We start from the raw sequence: 12276 nt of genomic DNA on the forward strand, positions 1-12276 counted from the left end.
CCAGCGAGCGGAAGCGGGTGACGGAACGGTTCCCCGCACCTTTCCCGCGCTCGTGGCGTCGCGCATCACACCTTACGTCCGCGGGCCGCCGCCGCCGCCGGTCGACGTGGTGCGCACGCCCGCCGCGGAGCAAAGATGTTGGCCACACACTTGGCTCGATCGCTCGCCCAATTCTGCTGGCGCCGTCATCTGGCGTGCGGGAATGGCCACTGCGCTCTTCGTTCGTCAAGATATGCACGTCCACGCGCGCACGGAATATACTAGTCAAGATGTACACGTACGTACGTGTGCACCGGAACAGATAGACAAGTCACAACCGGATCAACGAGAACAAGTAACGAATAATCGACGGAGTCACCGAGAGCGCGCCATCTTGTTCGAAAAATGTGGAGAACCGCGGCGTGGCGTCACACGAAACTTTCCGCGTTTCACTCGTGAAGAAAAGCACCCGTCGACCACTCTACAACTCTACAGTCACGTACGCCGCCACGCAACGCAGCGAGCCTCTCGGTCGCTTTTACGTACGCGCGTACGTGTAGCCGCGCGCGTCAGTACGTGGTTGATCCACGCGATGGCGATGCGAGGTCGACGAGCGATACGGATTAGTAGCTAACCATCGCCATCGCTCTCTCGTGAACTCGATCGGCTTCTGGAACGACGAGGCGGCCGGGAAAGCAAGCAAACTTTTTATTGCCTAACCATGTGCGCCGACGCGCCACGCCCATGCTTGAACGAGCTCGCGAGCGCGACCGCGTGCGTGCACGTTTCTTTCTTCGTGGCCAAGCCTAGGTTGAGTCTGAGTGGCTCCACTGCCATTGGCTACTTCGCATCGCACGCACACACGCACGCACGTCGGCTTTGACGTGAACAACTCTCCTTCCCTACAAGATCAGCCACCCGCAACTCCTACCGGTCGTACGTATATATGCCCTCGTGCGTGCGCGTGACTGGAATTTCAGTTCGCTGCTGGGTAGATACAAAGATCGATCTCGTGATGACACTTACGAGGGAGGAGGCGCACGAGAGCAAGGAGATGGAGAGCCTGCGGGTGCACGCCGACGCGCTGCTCTCGCTGTCCTCGCCCGCCGCCTCGTCCACGGCGCCGGCGAGCAGCGGCAGCATCAGCAAGCCGGTGACGGCGGCGACGACCGCGGCGGGCAGGAGGGCGCTGGCGGCGGAGGGCGTGTTCGAGTGCAAGACGTGCAGCAAGCGGTTCACGTCGTTCCAGGCGCTGGGCGGGCACCGCACCAGCCACACGCGGCTGCAGGCGCGGATGCTGCTGCACGATCAGGCCGCCGACGTCCCGGGCGCCGCCGAGAGGGACAGGGCGCGGGTGCACGAGTGCGCCGTCTGCGGGCTCGAGTTCTCCATGGGCCAGGCGCTGGGCGGCCACATGCGCCGGCACAGGGGCGAGGCGCCGCCGGGGCCGTCGACGTCGTCGGCTGCCGTGCACGGCGAAGCCAGCTCCGGCGCGACGCAGCAGCAGGAGGTCATGCCCGACCTGAACTACCCGCCGATGGACGACTGCGGCGGCGACGGGCAAGAAACGTCGGCCGATCGCAGCTCCGGGCATCATCAGCTGCTTGATCTGCTTGTGTAGCCTTCACAGAGAACATAACAACATATACTTGTATAGATAGGATGTGCATACAATAGTACAATACATACATGATGATTCCGTGTTATACTACATGGATAGCTTGATTTATTTGTTTAATTATTAAGACATGGATGGAGTTCAATCAGATTGCTAATAACTAGCTACATGATGATTGAGTAATTTTCAGAGAGGATGATTGAGAAATTTTGGAACTTAATCCTTGACATGTCGTTAGCTGTAGCCTGTAGATCAGCAGCCTCTCTTCCGAATTCCGATTGTTGTTTTTGTTCTATTTTAGATTCCGTGTTTTTTATTAGTCTTACTGGTACTATTTATTTCCGAAGACACGAACGGTGTCTAACTGAATTACTAGTTCAACTAGTACATGATGGTTGAGTAAAATTGGAGCATGATCATGGCATATTGCACAGTATTCTTTAAACTATATACTTGCACATATATGGTTTGATGTTGTTAATTTGTTTAGTCAAAATTCTCTTTTTTCATATCTATGGGCTAGGAGGTGCTAGTATTTTCCATGGGGAAAACAAGCCCGGCGTATTGACCTTCTCCTCCCTCAAACTCTCTTGTGTCTCTCGTGTGAGTGTGTCACACCTTTGGTTGATGTGCATGTTCAAGATTGTAGTAATGAAAAAGCAGGTGGAGCGATCGCCCTCTTTTATTTAGCTCAAAAAGGATTATGGCTTGTAAAATTTTACGAAAATGCTAAAAATCTGATATCAAAATTTTTAGGCATGGAAAATCAAACGTTTTCATGGCAATTTATGTTGACATGAGGATGACATATTTAGTTTGCAAGCACGGCAATTTTCTGGCAAAAAGTAAACTGAGATGAATTTGCCATGCTCATCAACTAAACTTGCCATCTTCGGCAAATATAATTTGTCATGAAAATGTTCGATTTGTCATTCCTAAAAATCTGACATTCACTGGATATTTCGATCTAAATTTTACTTTATGTTTCAAGAGTAAGAGAGGCCACTACTGTTTTTTTACAGCAGAATGTGCACACCCTATCACTATAAGCACTTCCGAAAGACTGAACTAGTAGATCTTGAGATTAACAAAGTCGCTACAGACACTTCATAGTTGACGCGCATGTCATACCACTAAAAGAATAGTGTCAGAAAGTCTATAATCTGGAAAATATGTCATCACCCATGCTGGGGCTTTGAGAAGGATGGTTGAAGCAAAAGACAATATATGTACTGCCAGGAGGTTGGGGGAGGGGTGTAAGGGCTATCAATTATTTCTCTCTACCCCCCAACAAGAACATTTTCTTCACAAAATTTTCCTAGGTTGTGGGATGGAGAAGGAAGGGGTTGCGTCCCCTGCTGACATACATTTAGCTCAAGTGGTGTGTTTATCTAATACGAATGACCTCTAGCATTAATATTTATGACCCATTAGTTGCAACATGTAATCATTATTGTGTTCGGTTGGCCCTACGTTTTTCTTTTCCCTCTGAACTGAAACATTTCAGTCAAAATAGCTATTGCATTTGTTTGTTTTTCTTTTGAGTGATCCGTGTTTTATAATGAAGAAAGATAGTGGGCCATGGCCATGGGGGCTGATGACAGAGAGTAGTCCAAGAGAGGTCGTATTTGGCGCCTTCGGTGCCAGTTTAAGTCTCTGTAGCGCCCGCAGATAAACCTCATGGGCCGCAGCCCAGCGCTCAATGCCTTGAATGCTCGCCATACACGTGCTACTCGTTCGTCTGCCTTTTTTCGTTCGCTTGTTTTTTCTCTACTAGGTTTGTTTCTGCTGCTGTGTTGCTCAATGAACAATTAAAAAAAACATGAGTTTAAATATTCAGGAATTTTAAAAAAGATTGTGAATTATAAAAAATATTAACTTACAAAATTTCACAAATTTGAAACATTTGACAATGTTATAAGGTTCACAAATTCAAAAAATAAAAATAAAAAACCGTGATTTTGGATAATGTTTGTGATTTTTACAAAGTTCATGAATTTACAAAATTAGAAACGGAATAGAAAACATAGAACAAAACAAAAATGAAAGAAAAGAATGGCAAAACCAGCCTGAGAACAGAAGTAAAGTCTAGAAAACCGAAAAAGCAACCTAACTCGCCCAAAAAAAATCTACCTACAGTTCGCCAACTACGGCTACAGCAGCAACGACAAGGTTGGGGTAGGGTTACATCATCTACAATCCGACGGGAAAGGCGAACACAACTGCCTCCTTCGGGCAACGCCGCTGGTCCCTGGCTCCTCCGTCGTCTGCTCCGGTGATCGTCTGCTCCGGCGACTGGAGGGGATGGGACCCCGGGGTTTTGGTCTGACCGTAGATAGGATAGGCTTTGTTTGTGGCGCGGCGTCGCTTTTGACAGTGACAACAATGCCGCATCCAAGAATAATGCCTTGGCCTCAGTCTCGTCCCAACGGCGTCTCATGTAGACCCTTTTGGTCTGCGGGTTTCGGTCTTGAGCCGACGGCCGTCGTCCTAGGTGGCGTCATCGATGGGCGAGAGAGAATGGCGGTTTCAGATCTGTGTTTGAGGTTTGATGGCGGCGGATTAGACATTCAACCTCGACGAGGTCGATTGCTGATGGTGGCTTCGAGACTCGATGAGGGTGGGGATGATCCCCGGTCGACGCACCATAGCGACAAAAGGCGTTGCCGACGGTGGGCTTCTTCGTTGACTCACAACGCCTTTCTGGGCTATGGCTTTCTCCGACAACAGTTAGCGACGGCGATGGCAATTGCAAGACTGCTTGTGTTTCTTCTGCAAAGTTCTGTGAACACTTGTTGTCTTCTGACCCATTCTGGTAGGTTCCGTGTGCGTCCTTGTATTCACCTTATTTTATGATTAATGATACATGCGGTTAACTTAAAAAAACTACGGCTAAAGCACTATTTGGCGCATAAGGATTTGCCGTGGTCCAACAATAGTCTCTGGCTGGGCCGATGGTGAGAATATGGTGGACCGTTCTGCATGACATAGCCAGGCCAGCCAAGATTTCTACTGTAGCACAGTGGTGGCAACAGTAGCTGGAGCAGCTGTCTGTGCCATATGGGCCACGGGCACTAGCCTAGTTTCGCCTAGACAGACGTACTACTACTGGGCACAGCGAAAGAGCAAGCCATCATATGTACTGTTCATCACAAATACTGTTTCATGTTACACCCAGATATACCAGCCAGCTGAACAGAACCGGAAAGCCGACCGAATCACACTCACCCAAGCTCCACACAAACCACAAACGAGGCCGGCCACGGCCACCCAAACAACAACAGAGGATTACCCGTTGCAGCCTTGCCGATGATGAAACCGACGATGTACGTCGACGGTCAAACCAAACTCGTCCTCAGGCCCCGATCCTCTTGCCGCTGGCGTGCGCGGCGGTGCAGGAGATCACCTGGTAGCCGTCCTTCTTGCTCTTGGGCTTCCGCGGGATGCAGCGGTCGTGCAGGTCCACCGCCTCCTCCGCCTTCTGCGCCCTGCCATGCCATCCACCATCACATATTCAGAATAATAATACTCGTAGTACAGTAAGTCGTAAGCAGTTATCATTTCGCATCGCCGTCTCTCGTACCCTCCCATCATCACGATTCTCGTACAGCACAATCCGCGGCGGAGTACTTGGCACAAAGATCGGTTTCTTTGTACTACAAGAGCGCCGCATGTATGGTTCGAGGGCTCCCTCCCCTGGGCCACACCCCGCTTGAGCCGGAGGAGTTCAATGCCTGACAGAGGCGTTTACTTGAACAGTACTCATTACAAGCTCACATTGTAGGTTGTACTAACGCACTGCTCCTGCTTAAAGCAGTAGTACTGGTCGTCAGGGCCTTGGAGGGTAATGTTAAATGAACTATAGCAAATGGGTGTGGCCAGGTCTCAATCAACTAAAACTTAATCAAGTCTTAGTCAAATGACATAACATGTAGGAATTTTTTTCACAGATCTAAACGTGAGATTTCACTAACGTAGCATAGCATCGACTAAGACATAATTAGTCTTAGTCAGATTTAGCAAGACCGTAATGTATTGATGGTTGCACGTCTTACTCAGGCCCTCAGATCACTTGTACCGGAGTCACGGGCTCATGTCTCTGAACCAAGTGTAAATCCAAACTAATTAAATTCAGCAATCGCTCGTGTCGCACGCCAAGAACACTTCCAAGATTTGGTGCTGGCTCTCGCGTGCGTGCACGGGCCCGTGCCAGCCGAGAATTCAAGGCGCGTCCCTGACATTCTGGATCGACCGATCCGTTCTGTTTGTGACTTGTGAGCGATAGCTCCGTGAGACCTATTCCTATTTATGAACTTAACCACCGATCAAGTACCCCCGGTGGAATTTTCGCAGTGCCTTTAACCAACTGCCGCTACGGCAGGACGAATCAATGAAACAGTGCCCGACTGACCGCCATTAACGACGGCCAGAAAGCTTGGAATGACTAGCTGCTGCTGGTAGTCACTAACTCTAATAACTAGAACCGAATAGTGGTGGTGCCGGTTTAATTTGGTGGGTGCGTGCTTATCGGATGTCATTGATGGTCGGCGAGGAGTGTGGTGTTATGTTATACCTGTCGGCGTTGTAAGAAGACGACCGCCGGAGGACGGCCAGGTCCTGGCACGCGTCGGCGGCCGGGCGCTGCGTCTCCACCAGGCTCCCGCTGAAGTACTCCTTGTCCTCGACCACCTTCTGCCGGTAGACGGCCGTCTCGGCGGCCGCGTGCGCCGGCGGGCGCGGCGGGCGCGGGCGGTAGTGCACCCCGCGCGGCATCACCGGCGTCGCCAGCCCACCCTTCACCGACACGGACCCGCACGAGATGAGCTGCATCAGCACGGACGACGCCCTGGCCCTGCTCCCGGCGCCGGGCACGGTCGCCAGGACACGGCCGTCCGCCTTGATCAGCGCCTCCAGCGTCTCGGGGCTCGTGGACGCCGTCGGCGGCGACGTCTCCTCGCGGCTCAGCTCCTCCTGGGCGCGCCTTTGGTGACCGCGGCTCCGCCCGCGGTGCCCGTCCTCGGTCTGCGTGGCCGCGTCCGCGGCCGCCGCGGCGCGGTCCTCGGCCTTGTACACCCGGTACTCGCCGAGCTCCGCTGTGAGGGCGCCGGCGACGCCCTTCCTCTGGGCGTGCTCCCAGCCTGAGGAGGAGGACGTGGTCGTGTCCTGCGAGCCGGAGGAGCAGGACGACGCGGCGGCCGCGTCGAGCAGCGGGAGGTGGATCGCCGGCGGGTGCAGCCGCTCGGTGCCCTTGAGCACGTACTCCCGCCCGCCCACCGGGTGCACGTAGTCGTCGTCCGCCAGGTCGTGCCACACGAACCCGTTCCGGTAGCTCCTGCGCAGTGCAACAACATCTCAAACCCAAGGCAAAGAACTCATATCATTGTCGATGAACAGAAACTTGGACGGAACCAACCTCTTGGACGCCCAGGAGTACATGCGCGCCATCCCCTTGCCCCGCAGCGCGTCGAGCCGGTCGATCACATCTTCACAGAACATCAACAATATGTCAATAACACAGGAGGCTCGGTGCAGAACGGAACAAAAAAGGTTCACGCGCCATGAGATGAGCAGACGGCACGCGGCCGGCGTACCTCGGAGGTAGAGGCCGTCGGGGGAGGAGAGGGCGACCTCCATGAAGTGCGGGTGCTCGAGCTGCCCGTTCCTGGACAGGTAGTACACGACGGCGACCCTCGCCGGGCCCGGCCTCGGGCGCGGCGGCCTGGGCACCGCCGCCATGTCGGGGCTGCGCTGCCCCTGCTGCTCGCGCCAATGCGGCCTCGGCTGCTGCTCCCCTCGCGCCCTGCCACCGCCACCGCCACCACCACCGCCCGCCACCACCACCGCCATCTATATATCTCCAAGCTCCAGGCTCCAGCGCCGTGCTTGGACAATGGATATGCTGCAATCTCGTATCCGGGGACGCTATAACAAGCAGCGGGCGGGGCACGTACGTACGTGGTCAGCAGAGCACGGCAGCGGCGGCAGCTAGCGCTTAAAGCTCCCGAGTGCGACACAAGGGAAGGTGCAAAAGGAGGCCGCAGCGATGCAGTGATCAGGCATTCAACCCCCCCCCCGCAGGACCATCGAGTAGCTGTAAGCTTTGGCAAGCAGCCAGAAGCGCCAGAGCGGTTTGGTGCAGCAGCAGCAGCAGTGAGAGTGAGGTTAAGGTGACGGTGACCGGGTTGGATCGAGCAGGGAGGGGAGGAAAGCTTGGGTCTGGTTGTTTGTTTCTCTCTTCCTTAGGGTCAACAATGACCAGAGGAGGGGTCTTGTTTCCACTTTGTATGGAGGATTGTCCTGTTGGTTGTACTGGGGATTAATTAGTGGCACTGTTGACTAATGCAGCGGGGAATTGCGGGTTGGAGGTGACTTTGAGAGCAGTGGGCTAAGGACTTAAGGTGGGTGTTAATGTGGGAAGGGGACTGGTTTCTGGAGCGTGGCGAAATGGCAGCTGCTTTGGCGCTGCAAACCGGTTTGTTTTAAGCGCAGGGGTTTGACTACCGAGGCCCGGCACCGCACGTATGGGGCACGGCGGCGACACCGGCCAAGTCCGGCGGGGCTGAGGTGTCAGTCGGTCCAACCACGGTGTGCAAAGCGTAGCGTAGGGGTGTACGTAGTACGTCCTAAACAAAGCGAATTGTGTGTTGATTAGTAGATTAGCGTCACTTCGTGTCTGATGGTGCCCCCCGACAACGGATTAATAAGCTGGGCATGTGCGCGTGAAGCCGGCCTTGGAGCACGGGTGTACTATGATGGCATGGCTAATATGCTACCGTTGCGTTGATGATGCTAGTAAAAAATGTCTTTCTTTTTGGCAAAACGCTAGTACGAGTAATAAAAATATTTGGAAGCATTTGCGTGCATGGGAAGGCTGCGATCCCTGTCCTGTCGTCCCGAGCCCCGCTGCCTGCGTGCCACGGGGGAGAAGCGGACGAGTATACTAATCCGGTATGAGTGAGAGTGAGTGTGTGCATCATTCTAACCGGAGCCATTTAGCACTAGGCCCCGCTTATCGACGGCGCCACGAGTCAGCGGGGCCAGAGGCAGCGTTGTCAGTGGCAGTGGCTGATCTTGGCCATAGTTTAGGAGGGGGGCAGCCGGGCAGGGCCACCGACTACGAGGTGGCCGGGCGCGGACAGCGAGACTGCACGGCGGGCGAGCGAGCGAAGCCGGTGGTTTACCGGAGCGGGAGAGGGAGAGCGGGCGAGGCTGCGTTTGACTCACGGAGATGGACGGGACGGTGCGACGCCGGGCGCGTCGAGATGCGCGCCGGCACTCTCACTCGCGCGCTGATCGAGCTCGAGCCCTTTGTTTTCTGCTTTTCACGGCCTGTCCTCCTCTCGCTCTTTACCGCGCCCCGGGAATACTAGCGTGTACTACTGATTAGTGGCAGATGTTGTACTGACACCGATGATCGGACCGACGAATGCCTACTGATTGCTCCGTGACCATGCGTGCCTGCAGCAATCGATCGATTTCTCATTTTCACGCGGCCGGGGCATCGGAATTCGCACGCGTTTTCGTGTGCCTTTCTCTTCTTGGCGGGAGCAAAAACACAGGAGAGCTGGCTCCACGTCGGTCCTCCACCCCTCGCACGCGAAGTAAACACCGGCGCGAAGAAAACACCGATAGGTTGTGAGATTTAGTGCACATGTTGAGAAAATAATTAGAACGTGCAATGTCCTCTCGGATGTATCTAGACACGACCGAGACAAGCTTTTTGAGATGGAGAGAGTACGATGATATAGGCGGGCTATAAGAGATGCAACATCAAAATTTTGTCTAGCTCTAGAAAAATAAAAATGCTACTAGATGGTTTTGTGCTCAATCCTATTCCGTTTTTTCGTTCTTTCGTGTGCGCAACTACATCTCTAAATATAAAAAGAAAGAAATAGTGAAATTTTCAGGGTATCTTCAGAAAGTGAACCCTTAAACCGCCAGAAACTGTCCGGACTATGCAGTCCAGACGTGTTTAGCCATCCCACGCGAGCATGTATCTGTCCGCGGCACGATTCATACGTATTCTATCCGGCAAACCCGAGACAAACATGGAGGGGGGTGGGGTGGGCTTTGTGGGAGTCCACACAACAGCAAGGTAGGACTCCGACACCCCGGCCCGCCCAAAAACCCTCCCAGACCCCGCGCCTCCATCGTCTCATTTTATCTCCTTCAATTTTTCTCTCTTGCCTCCGCCGCCGCTCTACCACCCCGGCCGCCACGTCACAACCATGCCGGACTTCAAAATGTTTGAGATAGTTATGTGATATTTTTGGAACTGAAAATTGTTTTCAGAAACAAACAAAGGCTATAAGATATGTGATATCTGAAGAAGTGTTTTGTTTGGAAATTCTAATGAAGTGTTCAACTATGTTTAAGACTAAAATGCATATGATTCGAAAGAACACCCGTCATGAATTGATAGTAAAACTTAAAGAGAAAAGAACAAACAAGAGGATGTAGTGAGACTTATATGCCTAAGGAAGTTCGAGGCTCACGCCACTCTTAAAGTTAGATGTTTCTTCTGTGAGTGAGAGAAATATTGAAGTAACACTATGAGAAGTAAAACGCTAAAAGAAAGAAGACTGGAATCGAAAGTCATGTTCTGCTCCCGAGCTCATTTGAGCTCGGGATGAAGAGTAAAATAAAAAAAATGAAAAACATTTCAACAAATTCTGATTTTTTTGGGTGGAAACATTGACAAAAATTCTCAGTGCTTGCAAAATTTCATCCACAAATGACATTCGTACAAGTCGTGCCAAAAAAAATTCAGCACTCCAAAATGTTTTTGGAAATAGCATTTTTGGAGTATCAATTTTGTTTTTTTCTGTGACTTCCACGAATGTTATTTTGTGATGAAATTTTGTGAGCATTGAGAACTTTTCTCAATGTTTGCACCCAAAAAAATCCGAATTTTTTAAATTATTTTTAAATTGTTTTCGGGGTTACTGTTCACCCGAGCTCATTTGAGCTCGGGCTCAAATACATCATGTCCGACTGGAATGACAGGTATGAATGTCATACAAGTTATAAGATGTAGAGAAGTTTGGTCAAGTAAGTGCAGTTTTTGGGAATTATGATTACATTGTTGATCACTAGTTCTTCGAGATTGTGGTTAAAATTTGATCACAAGGACATTGACTTGATTGCATGTTGACACGAATCAATGCAAGAAATTACAAACGGCCTAAATGGCCAATGAGGTAAAAATATGTGTTGAAAACTTTATAAAAGTTATGATACTTCTCATCAGCATATTACCTCTATATTTATTGTCATGATTTATTTTATAATTCTGTACACTCTAAGGCCATTGCATAGAAATTGCGAGGAGAACAATAGTTGTTTGACGTTACGAATAAATATTCCTTCTCCTATTATGAATAGGATGTGTGTTATGAATATTGTTGGTAAAATTAAGCATCCATAACACCGACGCTAAATGTCGCAAGACTAAAAGAATACTACATATGTGTGGCACTGCATTTACTCACATTGGAGGAGAAATTCTAGAGTGATGGATTTTGAAGTCATCTGATTATGAATCTGTTGGGGAACATAGCATGCAATTTCAAAAAATTTCCTACGATCACGCAAGATCTATCTAGGAGATGCATAGCAACGAGAGGGGGAGAGTGTGTCCACGTACCCTCGTAGACCGAAAGCGGAAGCATTAGTTTAACGCGGTTGATGTAGTCGAACATCTTCTCGATTCAACCGATCAAGTACCGAACGTACGACACCTCCGAGTTCTGCACACGTTCAGCTTGATGATGTCCCTCGAACTCTTGTTCCAGCAAAGTGTCGAGGGAGAGTTTCGTCAGCATGACGGTGTTGTGACGGTGATGATGAAGTGATCCGCGCAGGGCTTCGCCTAAGCACTACGACAGTATGATCGGAGGAGTAAACGGTGCAGGGGCGCCGCACACGGCTTGGAACAATTGTGTGTCTAGGAGGCGCCCCCCTCCCATATATATAAAGGAGGGAGAGGAGAGGAGGCCGACCAAGGCGCGCCCCCAAGTGGGGAGGAGTCCTACTAGGACTCCAAGTCCAATTCGGACCCCCACTACTAGGGAAAAGCCTAGCAGCAGCGCGGGTTTTAGGCCTATCAGTAGCGCGGGAGGGAGCGCTACTGGTACGGCGCTATAGCTAAAGGTTAGCAGTAGCGTGGGTCAACCCACGCTACTGCTATATCGACTTAGTAGTAGCGCTTTCCCCAAGCAGCGCTACTGGTAATTAATAGTAGCGCTTCCACCAGCCCGCGCTACTACTATTATTCCGTATTTTATTTCTTTTTTATTTCATGTTGTATTCATACACCTTTATACAAGTTTTCATACATCAGCAATTTAGAGATTGTTTTTACATCATAATGAGTTATTACATCACGGGGTGAAAGAACCGTGGACTAGTTTCAAGTGGATGGACATCCACTTGAAACTAATCCGCGGTTCTTTCACCCAATGATATAATAAATATCATCATCATCATATCATTAACAACTTATCATCATAATACATCATTGTCATATAACACCTCCTCATGATCATCGTTTTCATCAATGAGACATCACATAACAAGTTGGTCACTAGTCATAATCACAACTACTCCTCATCATCAACTCTAACACATTGTACCACATAATAAACATTATACCTCATAGGACCTACTACATTCTCTTA

At 50.8% G+C, this 12276-nt stretch overlaps 2 protein-coding genes across 2 annotated transcripts; one reads left to right on the forward strand and one right to left on the reverse strand.

Moving 5' to 3' along the window:
* The first annotated feature begins 910 nt into the window (after positions 1-910).
* Positions 911-1825, forward strand: LOC123074959 (zinc finger protein SNAI2-like). The gene has a single exon (XM_044497675.1). It carries the CDS (start codon positions 926-928, stop codon positions 1598-1600), a length of 675 nt encoding a protein of 224 aa, XP_044353610.1. The 5' UTR covers positions 911-925; the 3' UTR covers positions 1601-1825.
* Positions 1826-4719: 2894 nt separating this feature from the next.
* Positions 4720-7591, reverse strand: LOC123079686 (protein SOSEKI 5). Its single transcript, XM_044502485.1, has 4 exons — positions 7189-7591; positions 7011-7080; positions 6171-6929; positions 4720-5085 (listed from the first exon to the last, which is right to left on the reverse strand). Exons 1-4 carry the CDS (start codon positions 7442-7444, stop codon positions 4953-4955), a joined length of 1218 nt encoding a protein of 405 aa, XP_044358420.1. The 5' UTR covers positions 7445-7591; the 3' UTR covers positions 4720-4952.
* Positions 7592-12276: the final 4685 nt, after the last annotated feature.

The sequence above is a fragment of the Triticum aestivum genome, chromosome 3D (genome assembly GCF_018294505.1).
Source record: "Triticum aestivum cultivar Chinese Spring chromosome 3D, IWGSC CS RefSeq v2.1, whole genome shotgun sequence".
Lineage (NCBI taxonomy): Eukaryota > Viridiplantae > Streptophyta > Magnoliopsida > Poales > Poaceae > Triticum > Triticum aestivum.

What these genes read in the sequence shown, in the direction of transcription:
- LOC123074959 (XM_044497675.1), top strand. Translation starts at nt 926, where the DNA reads ATGCCCTCGTGCGTGCGCGTGACTGGAATTTCAGTTCGCTGCTGGGTA.
- LOC123079686 (XM_044502485.1), bottom strand. Translation starts at nt 7,444, where the DNA reads ATGGCGGTGGTGGTGGCGGGCGGTGGTGGTGGCGGTGGCGGTGGCAGG. An exon ending in CGACGGCCTCTACCTCCGAG is followed by an intron (nt 7,081 to 7,188) that starts GTACGCCGGCCG and finishes TGTTCTGTGAAG; the next exon opens with ATGTGATCGACCGGCTCGAC. An exon ending in TCTTCTTACAACGCCGACAG is followed by an intron (nt 5,086 to 6,170) that starts GTATAACATAAC and finishes ATGGCATGGCAG; the next exon opens with GGCGCAGAAGGCGGAGGAGG.